The 21,303-nt window shown below is 41.9% G+C and overlaps 2 protein-coding genes and 1 long non-coding RNA gene across 3 annotated transcripts in view; 1 reads left to right on the forward strand and 2 right to left on the reverse strand.

Moving 5' to 3' along the window:
• hoxa3a (homeobox A3a) overlaps positions 1–21,303 on the reverse strand; it is a 30,891-nt gene that overhangs the window by 2,516 nt on the left and 7,072 nt on the right. The window contains exons 3-4 of the mRNA XM_035949412.2: positions 16,048–16,175; positions 1,737–2,316 (exon numbers count right to left, since the gene is read on the reverse strand). Of these exons, the coding sequence (XP_035805305.1) occupies positions 1,737–2,199 (463 nt within the window). The 5' untranslated portion in view covers positions 2,200–2,316; positions 16,048–16,175. The remainder of the gene's footprint in view (positions 1–1,736; positions 2,317–16,047; positions 16,176–21,303) is intronic.
• Positions 2,312–9,688, forward strand: LOC129350659 (uncharacterized). The gene is made up of 2 exons (XR_008604131.1): positions 2,312–3,255; positions 9,067–9,688. It is a non-coding gene; the product is annotated as an uncharacterized LOC129350659 (long non-coding RNA).
• Positions 12,498–15,729, reverse strand: hoxa4a (homeobox A4a). Its single transcript, XM_023272943.3, has 2 exons — positions 14,165–15,729; positions 12,498–13,635 (listed from the first exon to the last, which is right to left on the reverse strand). Exons 1-2 carry the CDS (start codon positions 14,580–14,582, stop codon positions 13,301–13,303), a joined length of 753 nt encoding a protein of 250 aa, XP_023128711.1. The 5' UTR covers positions 14,583–15,729; the 3' UTR covers positions 12,498–13,300.

Raw genomic sequence — 21,303 nt, forward strand, 5'->3', positions numbered from 1 at the left:
AAGTTATCACGTGGATCAGCCGTAATATATGTAGGGCAATCGTGTGAGAACGCGATTACTATTTACGAAATCATTTTTAAAACCCTAGTTAGCTTGATACATAAAAGACACGAGTTGAAAAACCTGCTAGCATGTAGCGTGCGTACGTGCGTAAAACGTGCGTAAAAGACGTTTGAAAAATGCTAGCACCTCCACGCATTATTCAAAGTAATTAAAACACTTTCTCAAGCATAAGACACGCTGAAACCACACTGCTCTGCATTTTACTCTCACTACAAACGAGAGACAACATTGATAGAAAATTACCAATAGATTGCAACATAAGGGGCCAGGTAAAGATGAGGAATGTTTCCACTGGTTCTGTGTAAACATTCCAAAACAGCTCTTATCAAAGCATTTAGTTGAACAAAAAAGTCCATTAAAGGATTTTCCATAAATGTTAGTACTTTAATGGGTTGTTACCATTAAACTACCAACATATTTCACAATGAAGGCTGCCATACTGCTTTGCCTATTTGGCATTTACACTAGATGACGATCTAATATGAGTAAAAAACTACCCACTAAAATGGGAAAATATAAATATCACACAAAGAGGACCACTCTGAACCTTTACTTTGTTTATATTAGGAAAACAATCCAAACCTTGAACCCAAATCACCACGTAAACCAGTAAAATCTGGTTTGCATACATGCAGAACATGTTTTAAAAGGCTTTCCATATTTGAAAAATCTAAATACCTCTTCTAAACATAAACTAAAATTTAAATGTATCACATTTACTTCTATTTTTTGAAGACTTCCAATAACCTAGTTTGAAAATATCCCACTTAATTTACTAAAAAATCTTGCTTGTGTGGGTTTGTGTGCTTAAAACGTGCCTAAAGGGTATCGCTTTGACTAGTTGTTTAAAACTCACCTTCCCAAACAATAAGGCACACAACTTTGCATTTTCATTTCTTACTGTGGAATATAACCGGAACCTCAAAGGAAATATTGCCCACCTAATTTAGGTCATGGGAAGATGGGCATTTCTAAATTTTGGTGAGCTTTCAGTAAATACCCCCTGTCCGGCCCCCCTCCCCAGTTTTCCTCTAATCAAAACAGCAGGACAAACTGGAACAACTGTTGTGTGTGTTTGTTTGTTGTCTCTCCGGGAACATTATGTGATCAGTGGAGATGTGTTTACAGTAGGGACAGGTCAGCTGCAGGGCACAGGGACGACAAATGGTGGGATCTACTTCTAATGCGGCGCTTAGATCTACAGTCCACTACTACTTGTACAGTATGTAAGGTTTTAAAGAATTAACAAGACAATGTGACCCAATCCTTACAGGATGTGGACTCAGTAAATGCACTTTTTTATTTATTCTTTTGAGGGAGCTGTTGATTACATTGTTGTATTTCTTGGCTGGAATTTCTGAATAATTTTAAGAAACCATACAGGTATAATGCAGTATTCTATATATCACCAACCACTGACTTAAAATGATGGAGTAAAATAAACACCTCTTAGACACCAGCCCAGAAAAGTGACCTTTTACAACCTTCCCAGGAAAAGTACTGTCCTGTTGTGGTTTGCCTGTCCCTTCCTCTTAACCCTTCACCTGCCCACCCCACCCATGACATACCCCATGTTTACTGTATCCTCCCTCAGCAAAACTCATGGAACTTGCTGGTCAGAGGCTATCAAGTTGTGTGTGTGTCAGCAGCAGCAGTGTTTAGGCTGTTAGTACCTGAACTGGAGCTACTGGTGGGTTTCTGCTTGGTGTTCTGACGGGATTCCTTCATCCAGGGGAAGATCTGTTTGCTGCGAGCATTGGAGGTCGGTGAGCCGTTCTTGGCACTGGGTTGGCTGGACCCGTTGCTTGTGTTTTGGCTGATAGCACCGGGGGACTGTGAGGGAGGGGGTGGGCCTGACACCGGCACCTGCGGCTGATTGCTTTCGGGATGAACCTTGGACTGCGCCGCCTGAACGGCTGTGGTCCTGTCGCAGCTCTCCGCCATCTCCCCCGGCTTCTGCAGAGCCACGGAGCCGTCAGGAGACTGCAGAGAGCAGGCAGGTCGATGGTACTCACTTTCCACATGAGAGGCCCGAGGATATTGGACCTGATTGGCATCATAACTGAAGCCATTTGCGCTTTGATATGGGTAGCCACTGTAAATTGCGGAGCTGTCGTAGTAGGTTGCCTTTTGCATCTCGCCGTTTCCCAATATTTATTTCAGAAACTGACAGGGTCTTGACACCCTTGTAGAATAACATTGGCACCCCGTGGTCACGTGACGCCTCTCCGCCAATGGCCTCCTTGGGTGAACCTAGGGTTACAAGAAGCACTGTGAGGAGAAGAAATGGTGGCGATCCATCTTACTTTTCAATACAGACCTGACACTGGAGACTATGGAGGCAAGATAGGGCCAACAATTCTGTAGACTATTACCGTTTACCTTATGGCTTACACAGGGCACAAAGGCACGTACTAACCTTGTATTACCATCTGTGCCAAACAACATGAAAAAAACCTTTTCAAAAGCGTTTCAGACTGCCAAATGATTTTGAAACCTAACAAGAAAGTGCATGACATTTTAAATCAGTGAGCTGATTTACAATGAAACCGAATATAGTTACAGTATACACCTTATGGAGAAAATGCTGTAGGCAAAGATTCGTGCTGTGGAAATTGCCTGTTAGTGGGTTACCACACAAGAAAATAATATTTCTGTTACAATGTTATTCTACCAACAGGGCTGTCAACAGTATATCTAATTTCCTGAGTAGCAGGTGAAAACATTCCGTGTGGCCCCCAAACTTTTAACCCATTTTTTGTTGTTTTTCACCTATTAGAAAAAAAAAATCTTATTCATTAACAGGATAAACTTCACTGCGCTTCCCCGGCCACCTGGCGCAAAGCATAAACAACCGCATTCTCTCTCTCTTTCTTTTCTTTCTTTCTTCCTTTCTTTCCCTGCACGCTGCAAGATAAATGGAAGGGCCCCGAGGAAACCTGAAAAACCGGGCGGGTATCCGTGCATCTCCATGACCATGGTGTGAACCTTTCCTCGCAGGCCCATAATAATGGCTGCTGTCGGTGCTGTCTGCACTGCGGCCCGTCGCGGTGATATATGGAGGGTCAGTGGGCCGGGACTGGCTGCTCGGAATGAGCGGCCCGGTGAGCGACCAAGCCCGGTACTCAAGCGGACAGAAACCCGCGGAAGGCGCAGCTAGAACCTGCTGGTAAACCCTCATAATTCATGCAGGTAACCAGGGGGATTACTGGGAAACTATAAACCATAGGAGACACACATCCACAGGTCAATTTAAGGAAATATTTTATAATATGGCATAACTAATGAAACAGTGGCGCATTGGATCCCCGTGTTTAAAAAAAAAAACAGCAATGCAAACTATTACTACTACTGTTAATAGTAATAATAAGAATAGCAATATTAGCAATGCATGATAATTAATTTTATTTAAATGCCATAACTTTCAATGCAAATAAAATTCCCATGTTTATTTGCAATTTGCATTTGAAATCATGCATCATTTCTTTAGTCTGCACTGTATTATCATCGTCTATCGCCCTAATCAAGGGAGCAGATAATTTTAACACTGAATAAAAATAAAATAAACGCAATCAAAATATTGCATGCAACCCTATTAATACTGTAATGTTTAAAATCAAAGGCCCGGCTGTCTGGTAGTAAATGTGAGCCCAAACATAACACTGTTAATACTGCAAGCTGCAATAAAAACACATCTTGTTTATTTATATTCCATAGATATGCTATAGTGCATAAGCAGGTATATAACTAGGATTTCCATAAACCGAGCAAAAAGAAAATGAAAATCTCGAGCAACTGTGCGTTTGTGCAGCCGTGCATAACAAGAAGGAAAATCAGTATAAATTGTCCTAAACGCAGCTAAACTGCAGGCTGAAAGAAGGTGTCTTCGGTATATGTGCACTCGTGATGACCTGGAGAAGAAACCAGAAAGCTTTGTGGCGTGTATCTCCAGGCGAGCCACTACGATAGTCATAAATGCAGAGAATGAGAGACAAAAGACAGACTTGAGCTCTGTGCGTAGTCCTTTGCTCCACGCTAGAGAAATCTGGGCTGCCTGACTGTGTGTGAACTCTTCCTGAACCGAGATCTAAGTCATACGGTGATAAATCACCGCGCGACACACAAACTCCGCCATTTACAACCGAGGGAGCCTATTTCTGGCCTGCTTACCTTATCCTCTTACGACGAATGCAGAGCACCAAGCAATATTTTCTCATTCAGCGACGAAATCGATCAAAGCAGTAATCCAGAGAAAAGTTTAAAGGCAGGGCTGACTGGGTGAAGCAGCAGCAGGAGACTGCGCCCTGCCATACACCAGGCATTAGCAGCCACAACAAAAAGGGAAGAGCCGAGAGAAGCCCCTTTCCTTTTTTCCTTTTCCTTTTCTTCTACTCGACGTGGATGGGTAAACCGAGATTACGAAAGCAGGCGTGAGCAGTCAGGTCAGCGAGATAAGCGTTATCTGGCCCCAAGATTGAATTTATCGTCATGCTATAGAGCAATGGCCAGGGCTTCATAGCAATATTAAACTCAGCCAAGGCTATGCTGGACTCTGTGATCCTTCACCAGTACCATGCAGTCACCAGTGAACTGCCCCGAACCAGAGCGTCACCATAGACAAGAAAAATTATGCAAATGAAGTAGCGCCTTGGAAAGCCAGTTCAAATCAAGTGGTTGCCTCTCCTCCTCCCCCAACCAAATGAGGTAGTGTGTCTAGAAAAAAAAATAATACAACGTTACAAATGGCAGAGTCTTTCCCTAAAGTGTTTTAAATCTTTTTGTTATTATTTACTCTGCGTCCTGTAGTGGAATTATGAGCCCAGTGGATGAGCTGTTGGGAGAGAGACGGCGAATACAAAGGAATAATCAGGCGCTGATCGCGTTGCATTTCCATTTCCATGGGACATAAAGGGCTTCTATCCGCGGTTTAATCATTAACCCGCATTTTTGCATATGATTCAGAGATTCTGGCACAAGGACGCAAGATCCGTTCTCATTTCTTCGCCAGATATTTCCCTGCAAGGCTTCTGGCATGAAGAATACAAAAAAAATATCCATATCTTTTAGGATTAGAAACCACAACCGCTGATCAAAGCTGCGTTCGATATATTTATGTATCAAGGAAGAATCCCTCCAGGATCAGGGTGTGAAAAATGGACAGAAGTTTCATCACCAAAAGGCAAATCGGAGGACATGCAGCGAGGAACAGGGGAGAAGAGAGCCGGCAGCAGGGGGAATCCCTCTGCATGGTAATGCTGCCTTTTGCAGCCAAAAAGAAAGACTGAGGGGAAAAAAATAGATTTATGTTCCTCTCAGCTTCCCCAGGCCGTAAACACGTCCAGAGCTGCAGCTTCTCTGCTGGTTTCAGGCTCTGGGACAAAATTCAAATGACACAATTAAAAAGGTAGAACACACGGACGGCGTGGGAGGTTGAGTGGGACAAAAAATTCACGCGTGAGGATGTTTTTTAAGCCAACTCTGCTTTTTTCTTTCACGAACCAAAGTAGCCACATTGTTTAATTATTTACTTCTTTGTGTTCTGCTAAAATGCTGATTCGTCTTTCTCTTTAATTTGGCCCTGAGGGTTAAAAGTCATTGCATACTGCCGTGCGTAATAAGGAGCAAAACAACGTGGCAGAGTAAAAACTAAAACGTTGATAAAGGGGAAAAACATTTTAGAAAATTCAGTGCAGCAAACTATAGCAGCTCAAGCAGATGGCTTTCACAGAAAGTAGTTTTTGAAATGAGTAAGGCACCGCTCCAAGTGCTGCGATTCCCCTCGTCACTTTTATAGTGACAAATTACACCACAAAGACAAGTGGAAGAGAAGGAATTATTGCTCTCGGGCTGCTCGTATTGCTGCTACAAGGAAATATACAAGCCATGGGCTGCTTCTCTATTCCTGCCTGTGCTTTGGTGGGCGTGTGTGGTACTTATTAGAAATTGAATAGGGATATCACCATCAAGCATTCATAACACAAATCAATAAAGATATATGGACTTACCGAAGGCAGTTCAAGGTGTCTCGGAGACCGTACGCTGGCCTGAATTTACTGGAATGGATTTCTGCAACGAGGAGGGGAATAAGTATTTTCAATTTCTCGGAGGATAATCCAACATTTGAACGTGTTCTGTAAATTCTATTTGCGTGGATTTTATTTTTACTCTGATTTCAACACATTGGGTCAAATTTAAATATACAGGTTGCTAGTTTTCATCTGTTTAGGCCCGTGTTTTAAACGCGCAAAAGACACGTCTAGCAAAAGACACGTCTAGCAAATAAATACATCTTGTAAAATCCGTTGTAAGTATCTTGAAGACATTTTTAGGTCCATAATTTAGATTAATAAGATTTAGATTAATTAATATCTTCACAGCTTCAATGAACCAGGAAATGTCAATTTCTTTATGCATTTTTAGCAAAAATAGTTACCAAAATATTCAAGGAAAAACAAGCCTAGCAAAATAAATACATATATAATAAATAGAATGCATAAAAAGGCTATAGTGTAGATTCTTGGTAGACAAAAGCAGCTTTGCAATCAAATATTGCTGAGTATCAACATAATATCACTAATAACATAAAAGTGGCCTATGCAAATGGCGTGTTTGTTGTTTCCCTCCTGGCCTGCGAGCATTTTCTCCACAAACGGATCGAATAGTCATTAGCTCTGGCGCACCATCTTCCCCAAGTCCCCGCGCCCATAAATCAAGCAGCAGCGCCGTGACCTCAGCGCGGCCGCACGGTCCTGGATGGCACTCCGTCTTCCATTATATCCTCGTTTCCCTGGCGGAGCGACACAACCCCACCGCTTTCCCCCACTTTTTATGGAGCTCTTCTTGATGTATCATTTACGCACGAATAAAAATAAATACTAATATTTAAAAAAACAAAAACACGTAAAGACACAAGATGTTTTTGTTTTATAGGACAGGTTGCACCTTGGAGCCCCGTGCGCTCTGTTTTGGTTTTTTTCTTCCAAGCCGGTGTTTAAATGGCTGCTTTATTTACAAACGGCAACGCTGGCCTATTTATCCTAAATGGCACGTTGTAAAAGATGTAATTTAACAAGAAATATTTCATTTTCTCCTCCTCTGTTCTAAGTTTCCACTGAAATTAATGACGGATTTATTACAATGCTAGTCTAGGAAGCAGTAAATGGAACATTGCCTCGGTGTTAATGGCTCAGACAAATTCTGAAATGGCTACCTTTATACAATGTGTGTAAATCATATAGGTGTGTTTATGTTTCGCTTGGATAGTTACGATGAATCCGAGATATTAACAGATGTGGTGAATATCGATGGCTTCTTGATATGTGTCTATTTTCTCGCCCTGCGAAAACCCTGGACCCGTTTCACTGACCTCTGCCTCGCGCAGCAATAACTCACGACAGTAATGAACAATCGGAGGAAATACCTCAAAATAAAATCCATCCTCCCAAAGCTCGGGCTCTGACTCTGTCCGCGTGGAAAAACATATCCGTCCGTGACAGCAGAATACATCCACAAACCCGGGGTCCTCTCTCTGTCAGTCTACTTTCTTTTTCTCCCCTCGATAAACAAAACTACAAAGCCAGGACTCCCCTCACGGAAAGTGGGGGTAACCCGCATATAATCTGCATCATATGGCCAGACCGGGGCTCCGGTTTTCTTCCCAGTGCCATAACACCGCGCAGTATTATGCGCCCCGCTCACGTGACGCAACGTCAACTTAAATCCCTTTTATTTGAGCCCGTGAATCATTAATGGAGGCAGTCATTGCCCCTGAAGAGAAACGAATCAGTTTGGAGGGAGAAAAAAGAGGGGTATGTGACACTGCAATGTATCTGGCAGAGCAGCGAGCCTCTCACAGAGAAGCAGCTTTTTCCACGTGTCGCCCATTCAGAGGGAAAAGGCTGCTCTGTCAGTTTTAAAGTGCCATATATTTGGTGCCTGTTAGCGGCTCGGAGAGCTAATCCTGCCGTATTATGCTGAGTTTCAAGTGCAGACGCAGCCCTGAGCCGCGCTGCAACCAGAATGTTTGCACTGCAGCGTTATAATTCGCACTATGTGAGATGGGGAAAGCTTTGCGCACAAAATACCATTTAAGGGCGGCTTAATCATTACTCATCACTCCAGCTTCTGCAGTTCTCTTTACGACACAGTCAGGGCTGCACAGAAAACCCAACTCAACATCGCCCCCCGTCCTCATTGTCAGACTCGTGCTTCAGTACCACTTAGTCAGCCTCTGGTCCTCCATCACCAAAGTCCGCATGCTGGTGGGTAAATAAAAACAAAATCTCACACGTTTACCTGTCCTACACAAGGAGGCTGTGCGTCCCGGTGGTCGTGAGGGGAGCCTGTCAGTCAGCAGTGAGCGGAAAGTGGAAGCGAGATGACCAAAGTGAGGCTGCTCGACCCCGCTGATCACTACATGGACCCCCATTAGACCTACATGCACTTATGCGTTTCCTATGAGCAGCTGAGTGACGCCAAATATTACAGGCTGGCGAACAGAAATAGACTGTTTGGGGCTTTTAGTTTGCCATAACCGTCTGAATACAAACAAATTACCGCCTAAAGAGTGTGCCACGCGCGCCATGGAACAATATCTGGCTTCTGACTCTGCAAGTTTTGCCAAAAGTCGTAGCCCGGAAGAGCTTCTCTCTTCTCGGCACCGTTTGGCGCTTGTTTTCCGTCAACACCGAGCAGCGGGCGTGGAAAAATCCCACCACAGCTATTTATCATTCGGGGCGGACAGAGACAGCGTCCCACTCCCACACGAGCCTTTGTCTTCCCAAACTACAACTTGAGTGCTAAACTTTTAAAGACAGAAGCAAGACTCAGAGCAGCTCTTATTAATTCACATTCAATAAATCTAACCCGGGAGATGAGAGGAAGAGTAATGAGGGTTAAACACGAGCGTTTTTGGAGCTTTTAGACGCGTGTTTGTGAAAAGAAAACTACTTCTGTTTTGTTAAATGTTTGTGTCTGCAATCTGTTATTTTTCCTCTTCTGCAGACGTGGAGCTGTCAGCAGGATTACATGGCTCGACATGGCCCGGCATTGGAAGATAATCCCCACGCTGCCTTTCGCCACCGCACCTGAACTTTTCCCTGACCCGGGCAGAGGCATGGAGAGCTGAGTGGGAAGTTATCTGGGGTTCAAAACAAGGAGAAGATGGAAACCCTCAGCTGGTAGCCCACTTTATTTGTCCACACTTTTTGATGCACTATTTTCTTGTCCTTTTAACAAAAGCTGATTGATTATGTTTAAAATCTCCACTGCTTCAGCGTAAAACTAATGTTTCAGAGGTGTTTACGCAAATCAGAGCTCCTTATCACTGTCAGCGGAGAGGAGTTAGAAACGCAGACCTCTGGATGTTGGCCAGACAGCGGTCCATATCTTCCCACAATGTTGACACTGGGAGCTCTTAACAGCCAGGCTTGGGTTACCGATACTCTCAGCCGAAGATAACTCTTTCTGCGAGGTTTACACCATCCAATATCAAGGCTAATGCGAAATTCAACGCCTTAAGCTGAGCGGAGACCGTCTCTGTAGGCCTAATGAACCCAGAGCGACACTGAGGGACAGTTGAACTGTTTGTTTAAAGGTGGTTGTAATAAAGCAATTTTAATTTTCATCTTGAAACTGTCTGTTTATTGTGACCGGGAATTTATCAGTTTAGGTTTTTGTGCAATAGATGTTAAATTATGTTTAAAAAAACGTGTTAAATTTCTGAGGTAAGTGCAAAACAGGGCAGTGCTGCTATTACTACTGACAACAACAACAACAACAATAATAATAATAATAATAATAATAATAATAATAATAATAATAATAATAATAATAATAATAATAATAATAATAATAATAATAATAATAAAGTCTCTAAGAACTTCATGTTCATGTTTAACTGCGTGTAAATTGATCATGTTCCATTTTATTCTAAGCTGAAGCAACAGTCACATTGCTACTGCTGTTAAAATACATTTTCTATCACTTTTGTATTAAAATTTTAATGTAAATACATCGAGTCAAGCTTTTAAGTCACCAACTTTTATTGGCAGAATTCATGGAAACACCTCAGTAATGTTTTTATGCGCGTAGACATGCAATTAAGATTAATCTTTTCCAAATTAATACAGACTGTTCTGTCTTATCATATAATTTTGTTTTACATCCAGAAACTTTGCAGCTAAACCTACAGCACATTTTGCCTCTGCAGTAAACTGCATATTATTTCATTGGTAAACACTTTGGTGAACTATTTAATTACTTTTGAATGGCAACGTGCAGAGAAGGAGTCACCATCGTTACTCTTGTCTAGGAAAGTTACACCTGTTGTCTTGAATTAGATTTACTGAGAGATCCTATAGAATACATCAATTTAATTCTCAGTGTTTTAGCACAAAATGCATATACCTATATTAGGTAATAACTTTGTTTTTTAACCAATTCAGGTGCTTCAAAATCAGAGAGAGTTTTTTTTTCAAGGAGCTCTATAATAAGAAAATTGCGATATTGGTGCAACAAGACAGCAATGTACAGATTAAAAAGCATATATCAGATTACAAAATCCAAGAATATACACTAGAATACCATAAAACAAACTTTACTTCAAGGATATTTTATCCATTTTTAAAGCGAAAACAAAAATCATCCAAATCTACTCACAGGTCATGACGGTCTATTTCCAGCGGACAGAGTTTTATCAGAGGAGAGGAGATCTGACTCGCACGCTGCAGAGGATCACTTCAAATGAAAATAAGTCAGATTTTCAGATCTATTTCTGACCCCGGGGCATTCATTATTCAACAAGTCACGTGAATGGGCGAATTAAAATTTCAGTACATTGGAAGCGACCTCTATTCGCGAATCAAATGACTTGATATCTATAATTTAACTATAGTTGGACTTCTTGGAGTCTGCGCAAAATCGGTGCCAATCAGCCTCAATGCCATCTTCTGCACAGCTTCCATGTCCTGAGGAAACTGCTGCACAGTGCTGGGGAAGTTAGGCATTTTTGCAGTAAATGTATTAATTTTTTTTTAAAATTATTTTTCTCACGCAGACTAAAATATTTACCAACATGCAAGACAACTACAGCGAAGTTGGAAAGCTGCCTCTGAAATACATATAAATTCTACTTTACGCGTCTGTCACTGTCGATTTTACTTTGGGATGTTTTATGAACGCCAGATAATTTACGATTAAGTGCGCTGCAATCCCATCCATTATGCAAATATTGACATATCATTGAACTATAACCATAAGTGCAAACATATATAGAAAACTGCACTAAATAACATGTTTATTATCAGCTCGATTCTGCTCATTTCTACCCTCTCCACGCGGCCTGGCAGGAGTGTTTCTGTGATGATTTGCAGGAGAGCTGTCTCTTAGAATAATTTTGGGAGAATTCATGGCTCACATTCACACTTAAACACCGTTTTTGTTTCCGCGCCGTCTCTGGGTAAATCTTAAAGAAAAAGCTCGCTGAGGTTTCAGCGCTGATGTATGATCTGAACGCTGTGTGTGTCGAAAGGTCAGGGGTCAGAAGAAGTGCTGCGAGCCGGTGATTGGCCAGAGCCGGCCGTGTCCTCGAGTTGAACTCTCTATTGTTTGGATGTAGCAGGTAGTGACCAACACTCACACTCTGGTGCACTGAGCTTGGCTGAGATCTCCTCGTAATGGCAAGTGAGAACAATATGTGTGGCCGGATACTTGTAACAATTTGGGTTTGGTCTTATTCCCGTGTCAGTAAAGCCTGCAAAGCTTTAGAGACAACAGCTGATACCTGCCTTCATATATTTCTGCCACATCTCATCTCAATCCACGAAAATACGCATGACATCGATGCACATTTTACGCATTAGAAATAGTTGAGCAATGAAAGACATAACAGACTCAGGCATACCTACACGCTTTTGTCAACGTGCGTACTTGGTAATGCATTTCTTAGAACAGACTTAACTCTGAACAGATTACACACATTCATAACGTGAGCATGTTTTTCCTTCTGTATAAATCTGATTTTAGACGGAGAGCGCAAGATTGCGCGCTGAATACGAAGTTAAACCTCTGTGTAAATACCATAAAATAGAGCAAATAGATTTTTATTCTATTCAGGTAAATATAAAAAAGAGAGAAACAGACACATCCACAATGTTTTCACCGTGTGGCACAGTAAATTGTTCAATACTCCAACACACTATTACGTTTTACGCACGCATCTCCAAACATTGGATGAGTGACTCAGTTTATAAAAGACAATATTTTTCAAAATCCACAAGCTGTTTAAGTGTTTATGTATGAAATTGGAATATCTAAAATTAGATTTCAATTTAAATATGAGGCTCCTAAATCTTGGTTGATAGAAGCGGCTTCAAAAATACATGTTGCACTAAAGAGAAATCGATACTTGCGGTGACAAAACATCCGAAGCCATGTCAGCCTTATAAGTGAAGTACATATTTATTTCACAAGGACAAGTTTATCCTACACTAGCCTACATCACAACGGTCATTACTGAGACAACACATACAAATATTCACAGTTTAGAACACAGCACAACATAGGACGCACTAGCACAAATAAAACTAGACCGTACAACACCAACGAACAGAATCTTACTCGACGAAACGCTTTCCTTATTGTGCCTTCGTTATGATTTGTCTATGTACATTAGAAGTGAAAGTCACCTGGACTACATTCAACAGTGAACCAACCCACTCAAACACACAAACTATACTGCTACTCTAACTGATGCCATATCTCTAACAGCCGTCTGGTTTACTAGCAGGCATCTATAGAGTCTCGCTAAATATCTTTCAAGTATATTAGAACTTTCCATGAGCAATAATAGAAAAAAAAAACAATCAAAGAGAACATAGAAAAAAATGAGTTCCAACTTACTTTCACCTCACTCAATTTTAACTGAAATGATACATTTTGCTCCAAGTCCTACGTTTGAATGTGCGTTATCCTTCTTTCATAATAATAATCAAATATATAAACACTTCAGTTGCCACCGTGGCAATTAAAGGTGAATTTCAAGCTTATATGAAGAGGGCGACCGGAGAGGGAAAGGGCACAAAGGACGTGACAGGGGCCCAATGGCAGAGGCAAGGTGAAAGCGATAACACCATGTGTGTAAAATACTGAGAATCGGTCCATCAAATTCCACTTGTGTTATTCGCCATCTCAGTCTGGATTGGGTTTTTTTGGGGGGTGGAGGGGGTTCGTTCATGCACTATAGACCTGCGGTGCACGGCGTGGGGACGAGCTGCTGGCCTGTTTTGATCTGCTGCTGCTGCTGCTGGGCCCCCGAGGCTGAGGACGAGGCCGAGCTGGAGGAGCGGATCTTGGTGTTGGGCAGCTTGTGCTCCTTTTTCCACTTCATCCTCCGGTTCTGAAACCAGATCTTGACTTGGCGTTCGGACAGGCACATGGTGTGCGCAATCTCCACCCGCCTGCGCCGAGTCAGGTACCGGTTGAAGTGGAACTCCTTCTCCAGCTCCAGAGCCTGCTGGCGGGTGTAGGCAGTGCGGGACCTCTTGGGCACTCCTCCATTGTAACTGGCATTGACTGGGAGAAAAAAAAGCCATACACAGGCAAGCAAGCAGGTGTTACAAGCAGGTTGATAGCGTTCATTTCCAGACCCTTAGTTTCGCCACTGGACACGTTACCAGGGTGGAAAATCAGAAACGAATTCTGGGTTTGGTGGGGGGAAAATTGCAGCCGCTTTGTTTGCTTTACTCGGTCTTGTTTCAGTTACGGACATGACCTTAATGTGGAGATGCCGAGTGTACAAGCACTCGCATCCAGGGACAGATCAAGCTTAGAAATGATTAACAAAACAGCGGGGTTGAATATTACAGTTTGGCTTGGCTCCAGTGGTGGAGGTAGTTTGGGTTAAAAAGCAACAAAGGCACATGGCCCCGACAGATGAACACAGGCAATAAAATTTACGAGGGTCCTTAATTACCGACCCTGCTGCTCGATAGTCGTAAATTGCTGTTGTAAGGGCTGCTACTAGTGCTGCCTCAATAGGCTTGCGTGTGTTCCAGTGGTTGTTTCTCAGTGGTTCTGCTGTTTAACCGTGACGATAACTCACCGGTGTTAACGTGGACCTTTTTCATCCAAGGATAGACCACCGGCTCCTTGCCCTTCGCTACGCCGGGATAAACCTCACCGGCGAGGCTGCAGTCTTTGCTGGCATTTGCCCCTGCGCCACCGTCTGGGGCCGCGGTGAGGCGAGGACCGTGGCTTTGTGGAACCGGCTGCGGCTGTGCGTGGTGCCCGTCGCCGAAATCGTCGAGTCCGGTGGCGGGGACGTTACCGTAATCGTATCCCGATTCTGTGTAGTTTGACCTCGGATAGGATGGCTCGTCGTGATGGGGGAAGCCCGTATCTTTTGGCCGCTCGTAGTAATCTCCAGGGTTGGGGATGTATCCGCTCTGCTGATATTCGTCGCATGGAGGAAAGGAAGGCTCGATATAGTTGGAGTTTATCAAGTAGGAACTCATGGTCATTAATTTGTGAAGTGCAACAATACTAATTTTTATCGCGCTGTCGTTTTTCTGATCTCCACAAAACCCTCCTACTCCCTGTCAAATGTACAAAGTTGCCTGGTCACGTGTGAGGAGCCACCAATCACCGCGTGTCCTGTGGGCATCATGTAAACAGGAACCAATGGAAAGCATGGCACTGGTACCACCGACGCTGCTCGGACTGGCTTACGTTGGTGTTTTCCTTATTAAATCACAGTATATAAAGCAAAACCAATCAACTAACTTGTTTACTGCCAAAGTTATGTGGGTGAGGCTCTCCTGCAAGAGAAACAGTCCTCCTCCTCTGAAACAGATAAAAATCCAAAGCCTGAGAAAATACAGGCTGTCCACAAACAAAACACTATCTCTGAGAATCCTAAATGCTGCTTGTTGGACTTCAGAATATGTTGCATCCTATTAAAAAGGCATACATGGCAACAACAAAAACATTGCAGTGTAACATATTTGCCTATTCAAATGATCGAAAATAGAATCAGTGCACCAGCCTCCTGGCGAGCCGCTTCTCTGCGGACATCCACGCCTGCATATGAAGCCTGAGTGTGTATAAACCCTGAATGATAAACGCACATGAACTGCAGAAAGCACACATCCTTTGGTTGCACAATTTTTCTAAGCTTATTTCACTGTCACAAATATAAAACAACGCCTATTTTTCCGTGGCCTGCCAGAACATGGCAACGATCTGAGGCTGTTTTTGCTCTCTGCTTGCCCACATTAAACCTCTTTAGTGCTGTCAGCGTGCACTGCGTGCATTAACAGCTCTCTGGTGTTACCTGGTACTGAAAAGCTCGGTCAAACACTGGACAAATACTTTAAAAAGACACCTGTCTTGTTTTGCAGCCAGATGCCAAAACAAAGCGTGGGATTTTAAACCGGCACAAACATTTACAGTAAGAACTGTCAGCCTGAATGAGTTTATACAGCAGGAATGAGCTCAGATCTAAGACACAAACAGTTGTTGTAACCCTGGAAAAACCCGGAAATATGTAAAAACCTCTGTCACAATCTATTTGCCAACATTTAAATAAAGATTTACAATACTGGTTAACTCTTCTGTGCTACAATGCCACATGGTCATGAGCTGCAACAATGAAAATATGATCTGGAAAGAGGGCGTACTAAATGTACTATAATAATAATAATAATAATAATAATAATAATAATAATAACAATAATAATAATAATAATAATAATAATAATAATAATAATAATAATAATAATAATAATAATAATCATAATAATAATAATAATAATAATAATAATAATAATAATAATAGTGGAATTATTCTAGGGAAATAAATCACACAAATTCAGGATCAGCCTTTGAACATTTTTCATACATTTAAATGTATTGCAAAATAAACCCTTAATCTATGTTTTTGGTAGCTGTGTGTTTATAAGGTAAAGAGAATAAAAAGAGTCTGACCGTCATCAGCCGTCACGTCCAGCTCCTGTTTCCCCTCCATGTCCGAGGTGCCACACTGTATCTGTGTCCCTTTAGGATGCAGCAGCTCCTCACAAAGCTCATCCACACTGTCCACGTCAACAAGGCCTCTGCATGGAGAAACAAGAGGCCAAACTTCGGAAATATTGAAAGCTTTCTTTTCTCTCCCTTTTTTCTTCCCTGGTCCCCCCTCTCTATTCTATTCGCTCCCCTAAACAGAGATAACTTCTGCCTGACCCCAAAGTGACACCGTTTCCATTTTGTTTCTGATTAATCTTGCCCATTGACAGTCTTTGTTAAACAACAAGGCGTGCCCTTTTTCTTCCAAAGAGGCGACATTTTCATATCTGTTAGACGCAGTGACCTGGGGTTCACCCCGGACTTGGACTTCAGTTTTGCGGGCTCTGTTCAGCTCTGGGGAGATGTTGAGAGTGGGGAGCAGCACTTAGCGCGGGTCAGCACCCCCGGAAGGTCCCCAAAGGATTTTTAAAAAATGTGCAAAAAGACGTACAACTAGTTAAGGAGTCCACACGCTGAACTACAGCTATGAGATACAAATGTGCATCTGTGGAAGAGAGGGACCCTAAACCCGCAAAGATCTGCTGCAGATGGGCTGATTCCTTAATGAAACAGATTTTTCATTCTGCTTATCTCCATCAGTGCACTTCGACATTTTGGATATGACGACTGAAAGCACTCAGGCCTGAGTTTGTGCTCTTCAAACAGTTGCCATTCTTCTCTTATTAGCGCACTCGAGCTGCTACCTTGTGTATCTTACAGGCTTTCCTGCACCTAACTCACTGTACGTGGCAGCTGATGTACTTTGCGCCAAAGACTCACTGTATCCGTATGGCCAAGAGACCACCTGAGAGGCAATATGTCAACATAATGTCAGCGGGTAAGACGACTTCACATGATATCTAAATTTACACTCTGCTGCCATTCTATTATATATAGGTCCTGTATAAATATGGGCCAGGTCAGCTCGGCTATTATCCACTTACTGTAAGTTATCCACGTGTGAATGACGGCGGCTGTTTTACGCACCACTCTACTTGTTGCTATGGGCTATATTATTATGTATTTCTTGACATTAAGCTGTGAAAAACTTCATTAAAAATCATTACGGAGGCTCCAGAGTCTGATTCAGTGAGATAAAAGAAGTATTTAGTTATCTAGTGCAGGCCTGTAGGATTCTGCTGAATGCCAAAGCTCATGGAAATATCAATGCCATGCCAAAATATAGTCGAATAATAATCATCCAACTGGCCAGTAGACTAGAATGCAGCATTTCGTAACTATCTGAATCCAGCTCACACTTCCTAAGCAATTTTACGCAAAATGCAAAACCCAGTCTCCCCCTGACGCGCACAGAAACCGTTACAGGCTTGTGTTAGGATTTTATTTTTGTACAAAATAAGCTAACAGCCATGGCGGGGTGTTCGCTTTCAGAGCATATACTGTGAAGTGAAGGTCTATTTAACCAGAATACATCATGCTGACAGTTTACTGTAAATTTAGATTATCAGAGAAGTGCTGTGACGATGGTGACAGATTGCAGATGGCGCTCACAAGGTCTCCTGTCTATTTGGAGCCCTGAATAAAAAATTCTCTCTGCATTCAAGATGTGCCAAGGATCCGGACTAAAGAAACACATTTCATGCCTTTATGGAAATATTTTGATAAAGGTAAACACTGATAATAAAGTATTTTTTTCCCCTATTTTACATCGTGTCACGTGTGCTTATTCTTCACGCCCTTTGGTTATTATAACAAGAATGAAATTAATTAGTTTTCTAAAATGCTTAAAATGGTCTTTATCCTTTCTCCATAGCTGTTGCTTTTATTTACACTTATAGGGATGTTCAAGTTTGAAGGGGAATAAAGGGTGAACAAAAGCAGCTACATCGTTTGGAAAGCGTATGGACATCTTCCTTGTTCCTCTGCGTGAAGGGGCAGCTGTAATTACTGCAACACTGAGCGAGAATTTTAGATTTCAAGCAGAAGCTCTTCAGCTAATGTCCTGAAAATCTGAAAAAAATAAGGCCTATGAGCCCAACTGTCCAAAAGCTGCTCAAACTATGAGTGACACGCTTTAAAATACAATTTTTAAAAGTTAAATCAGTTACATTAGACATTTCAGGGCGAGAATTATCAACCAGAGAGGTAGTCTGTAAATATCTGCAATCACAGAACTGAAAACATCTGAAATATTGTTTGTTCTTAATAATACGGTTAAAACGTGTATGTATGATAACTACATGTTGCACTGTGTTTTGTGACTGAATTAGCTGTCTGCTCTTCATTAAGGACACCTTACATTTCAATGTAACCTCACTGAATAAATCTGGGAAACAGCATACTAATTTAAAAAAAAAAAACCATATTTAAACGTGAACATTTCATTGTGCGTAAAAGCCTCGAAACTTCTACTACAGATTTTAACTTCTAATGTATTCAGTTTCTGTACATTTGTATATTCGTAAATGTGTTGAAGTTACAAAATAAATCAGCATCTACTTTGGATATTTGTGAAATAAAAGTTCTTATTTTCAATGATTTTCATGTAAATATGAGGTCAAAAAGTTTTTGAAATCGGAAGTGGTTCAGATTTCACTGCTTCATTTCAAAGTGTATGTAATTGTCATAATAGAAGTTTTAAGTGAAATAAAAAGATTTTGGTTGTATTTTTAAACAAAAAAATAGTTGTGATTACGTGGGTTATGTTGCCGGTTCTATGCAAGAAGTTTTACAAATTAGGAGGACCCAGTTTCTATTGTTTTACGCAAACGAAATTTCGACGAAATAATTTGTTTTTGGTGTCATTTTGTTCATCTGCCTTCCTTTTCTATTCATATCAAATCCTATTGTGCCTTTATACACCTTCAACGAAAGGTTCACTACTTTAACTTGCTTAAATAATTGTTTTATTTTTCGAAAGCAGTTAAATAGGCCACATGAAAAAGAAAATTACAATGCGCAAAAAATATATATTTTTAAAAGCGCCCCTTTATGAGTCTCAGAAAAACATCTGTGCCATTTCTGTTTTTTAAAAAGGATTCTATTCAGCTGATCAGGAAGAGAGGGGCTAAATGTTTTTTAAGGGATCCGGGGGCGCATTTTGGGGGCTGTGGGCCTTCCCATTACCCTGTGACCGGGTCGAGAGTATCAATCCTCAAAATGCAAATTTTGCCCTCGTCCCCAAACATATCAAATGCAATTTATTCAAAGGAAATTCACCAATCAACCGCCCTAATAAAACGCCAGCCACTCAATCTTGTTGCTGGGGACGGGTGGGGGGTCCCCTCCCCCGGTCCCAAACGCGAGGTCACTGCGCTTCCAGGGTTCACCTGGAGTGCACCGTGCAACATATGTAATGCAAAGCTATTCTGTCTTTTGTGTGGAGAGTCAAGATCGCTATTATAAGGCTGGCATCAAGCTCCGAGTGAACAGATGACGGAGACTTGTTCAGCGCGTAAACTTTTGACCCCAATTTTTCCTCCTCTTCTGCCGCTATCTCGCCCTCATCAGCCGCAGCCCACTGAGATATCTGGGCCCCTTTGGAACCAAAAGTCGCTTTTAACAATGTGCGCATCCCTTTGCCACCACAATGATCATTTTCACAAATTTCATAAGCAGATAAGACGCCAGCCCAAGATCCAGAATGCAATTGTATCCTTTGTGGTGCTTCCAACGTCAGACTGGGGGAGATAAATCCAACACTCAAGACTAATATGGCCGTAAAATATGCAAATCGTTCATTAGCGTTAGTGGAACCAAAGCAGCCAAAAGTCTTTGTTGGTGGCAAAGCTTTTAAGTTTTACTCCCCGTCTCCCTTCACACAGCGTTTCCCTCCAGTGCAGGATATTACCACAGGCTCTCCGTCCTTTGGTAACTTCATTTATACGCATTATGCTTATAGGCAACGCCAAGCAAACGTGTCATTAACGGGAAGGCGCGCGTGTGTGTGCATGTGTGCGAGCGCTACCGTGGATGTGTGAGTGGTTTTCCTCCTTCTATACAGCAGGGTGACAGTGAACTTGGCCTAAAGCGAGCTCTGCTGGTGGCTCTGAGAGGATGCAGATTTATCTTGGTGCTGTGGCTGACCTCCAGATGAACCTACTGCGCTCCCCTCTCTCGCTCTCCCTCTGCCTGGCAGTACGCCGCACATGGGGCCCTGTCGAAATTTCTCCTTTTGAATTATTGGCAATGGGTTTAATTTCCAAATAGCCGTGCTCTCAGTCTGTCCTGTTGTGTTTTCAATGTGTCCAAAATAAAGCTGCAAAGAGTATAAATCCGTATTTTTGTCACGCTGGTGAACAGTTTCCAGAACAATGATCTAAATTCGTTTGGCAATATGGTCCCAACAACTGCAATGTTACGAAAAACAGCAATATTCTTGGATCTCTATGTGATAAGAAGAAGAAGAAGAAATAAAAGTAATCTGGAGAAAATTCTCCTCATTTGTGGAGAATTTATTCTTCGAGCTGCCAAAATTTTAATTCCACCCCAGCACTAGTGGCAAAACATTTAAAATCCTTTGGCAATAAAGGTATTTGTTTACTCGCCCTAAGGTTTAGAAATAACCTGCAAAGATTTTACACACAATGATGAAAGTCTCTACGCCAAAAATAAGTTATTGTGTCTGGCGGATAGTGTAACCTTTCCAAATCCTCCCATGCGACAATTTTAGAAAAGTTCAATTGTCATTCGCAAAGTTTTTTACTGTCAAACTCTCATGAGGCTCAAAAAGTCAGATCATTTTTTGGACGTTTTCGTGCGCATTTGATATTAGAAAAGCGCACATCCAGGCACACATTCATTAATTGGAGAAAAAGCAAGAAAAATTGACATTTTGAAAATAATATCAGGCTAGTTTTTCCACTAAAAAATCACATATTTTCCCATTTTCACTTCATATATTTTGAAATCAGGGTCCACTGCTGACCAGTTTCGCCCTGGTCGGACAAGAGGTCACCCCAAAGCGAGAGTGACTTTAAAGAGGTCATCTGAACTTTTCAACCCCAAACAACAAAACGACTTGGTTGACACAAAACGGAATTCCTTCTAAATGTCTCCCTGCTGCTGCTTCTTCCCTTGTTGTGTTTACTTGTCACTGTTTACAGCCTGCCCTAAAGCCATACATGGTGCCAACATGTGGAGCCCACGCAGAGCTCAGCAGAGCAACAACTGCAACTTTCTTTTTTTTTCAGGGATCTTCCAAAAGTCATCAGCACG

This window comes from Amphiprion ocellaris, chromosome 15, assembly GCF_022539595.1.
Source record: "Amphiprion ocellaris isolate individual 3 ecotype Okinawa chromosome 15, ASM2253959v1, whole genome shotgun sequence".
NCBI classification, from domain to species: Eukaryota; Metazoa; Chordata; class Actinopteri; family Pomacentridae; genus Amphiprion; species Amphiprion ocellaris.

Excerpts from the sequence above, each read along its gene's own strand:
- hoxa4a (XM_023272943.3), bottom strand. The coding sequence starts at position 14,582 with ATGACCATGAGTTCCTACTTGATAAACTCCAACTATATCGAGCCTTCC. Across the intron at positions 13,636-14,164 it reads AAAGGTCCACGTTAACACCG|TCAATGCCAGTTACAATGGA; the intron begins GTGAGTTATCGT and ends TTTTTCTCCCAG.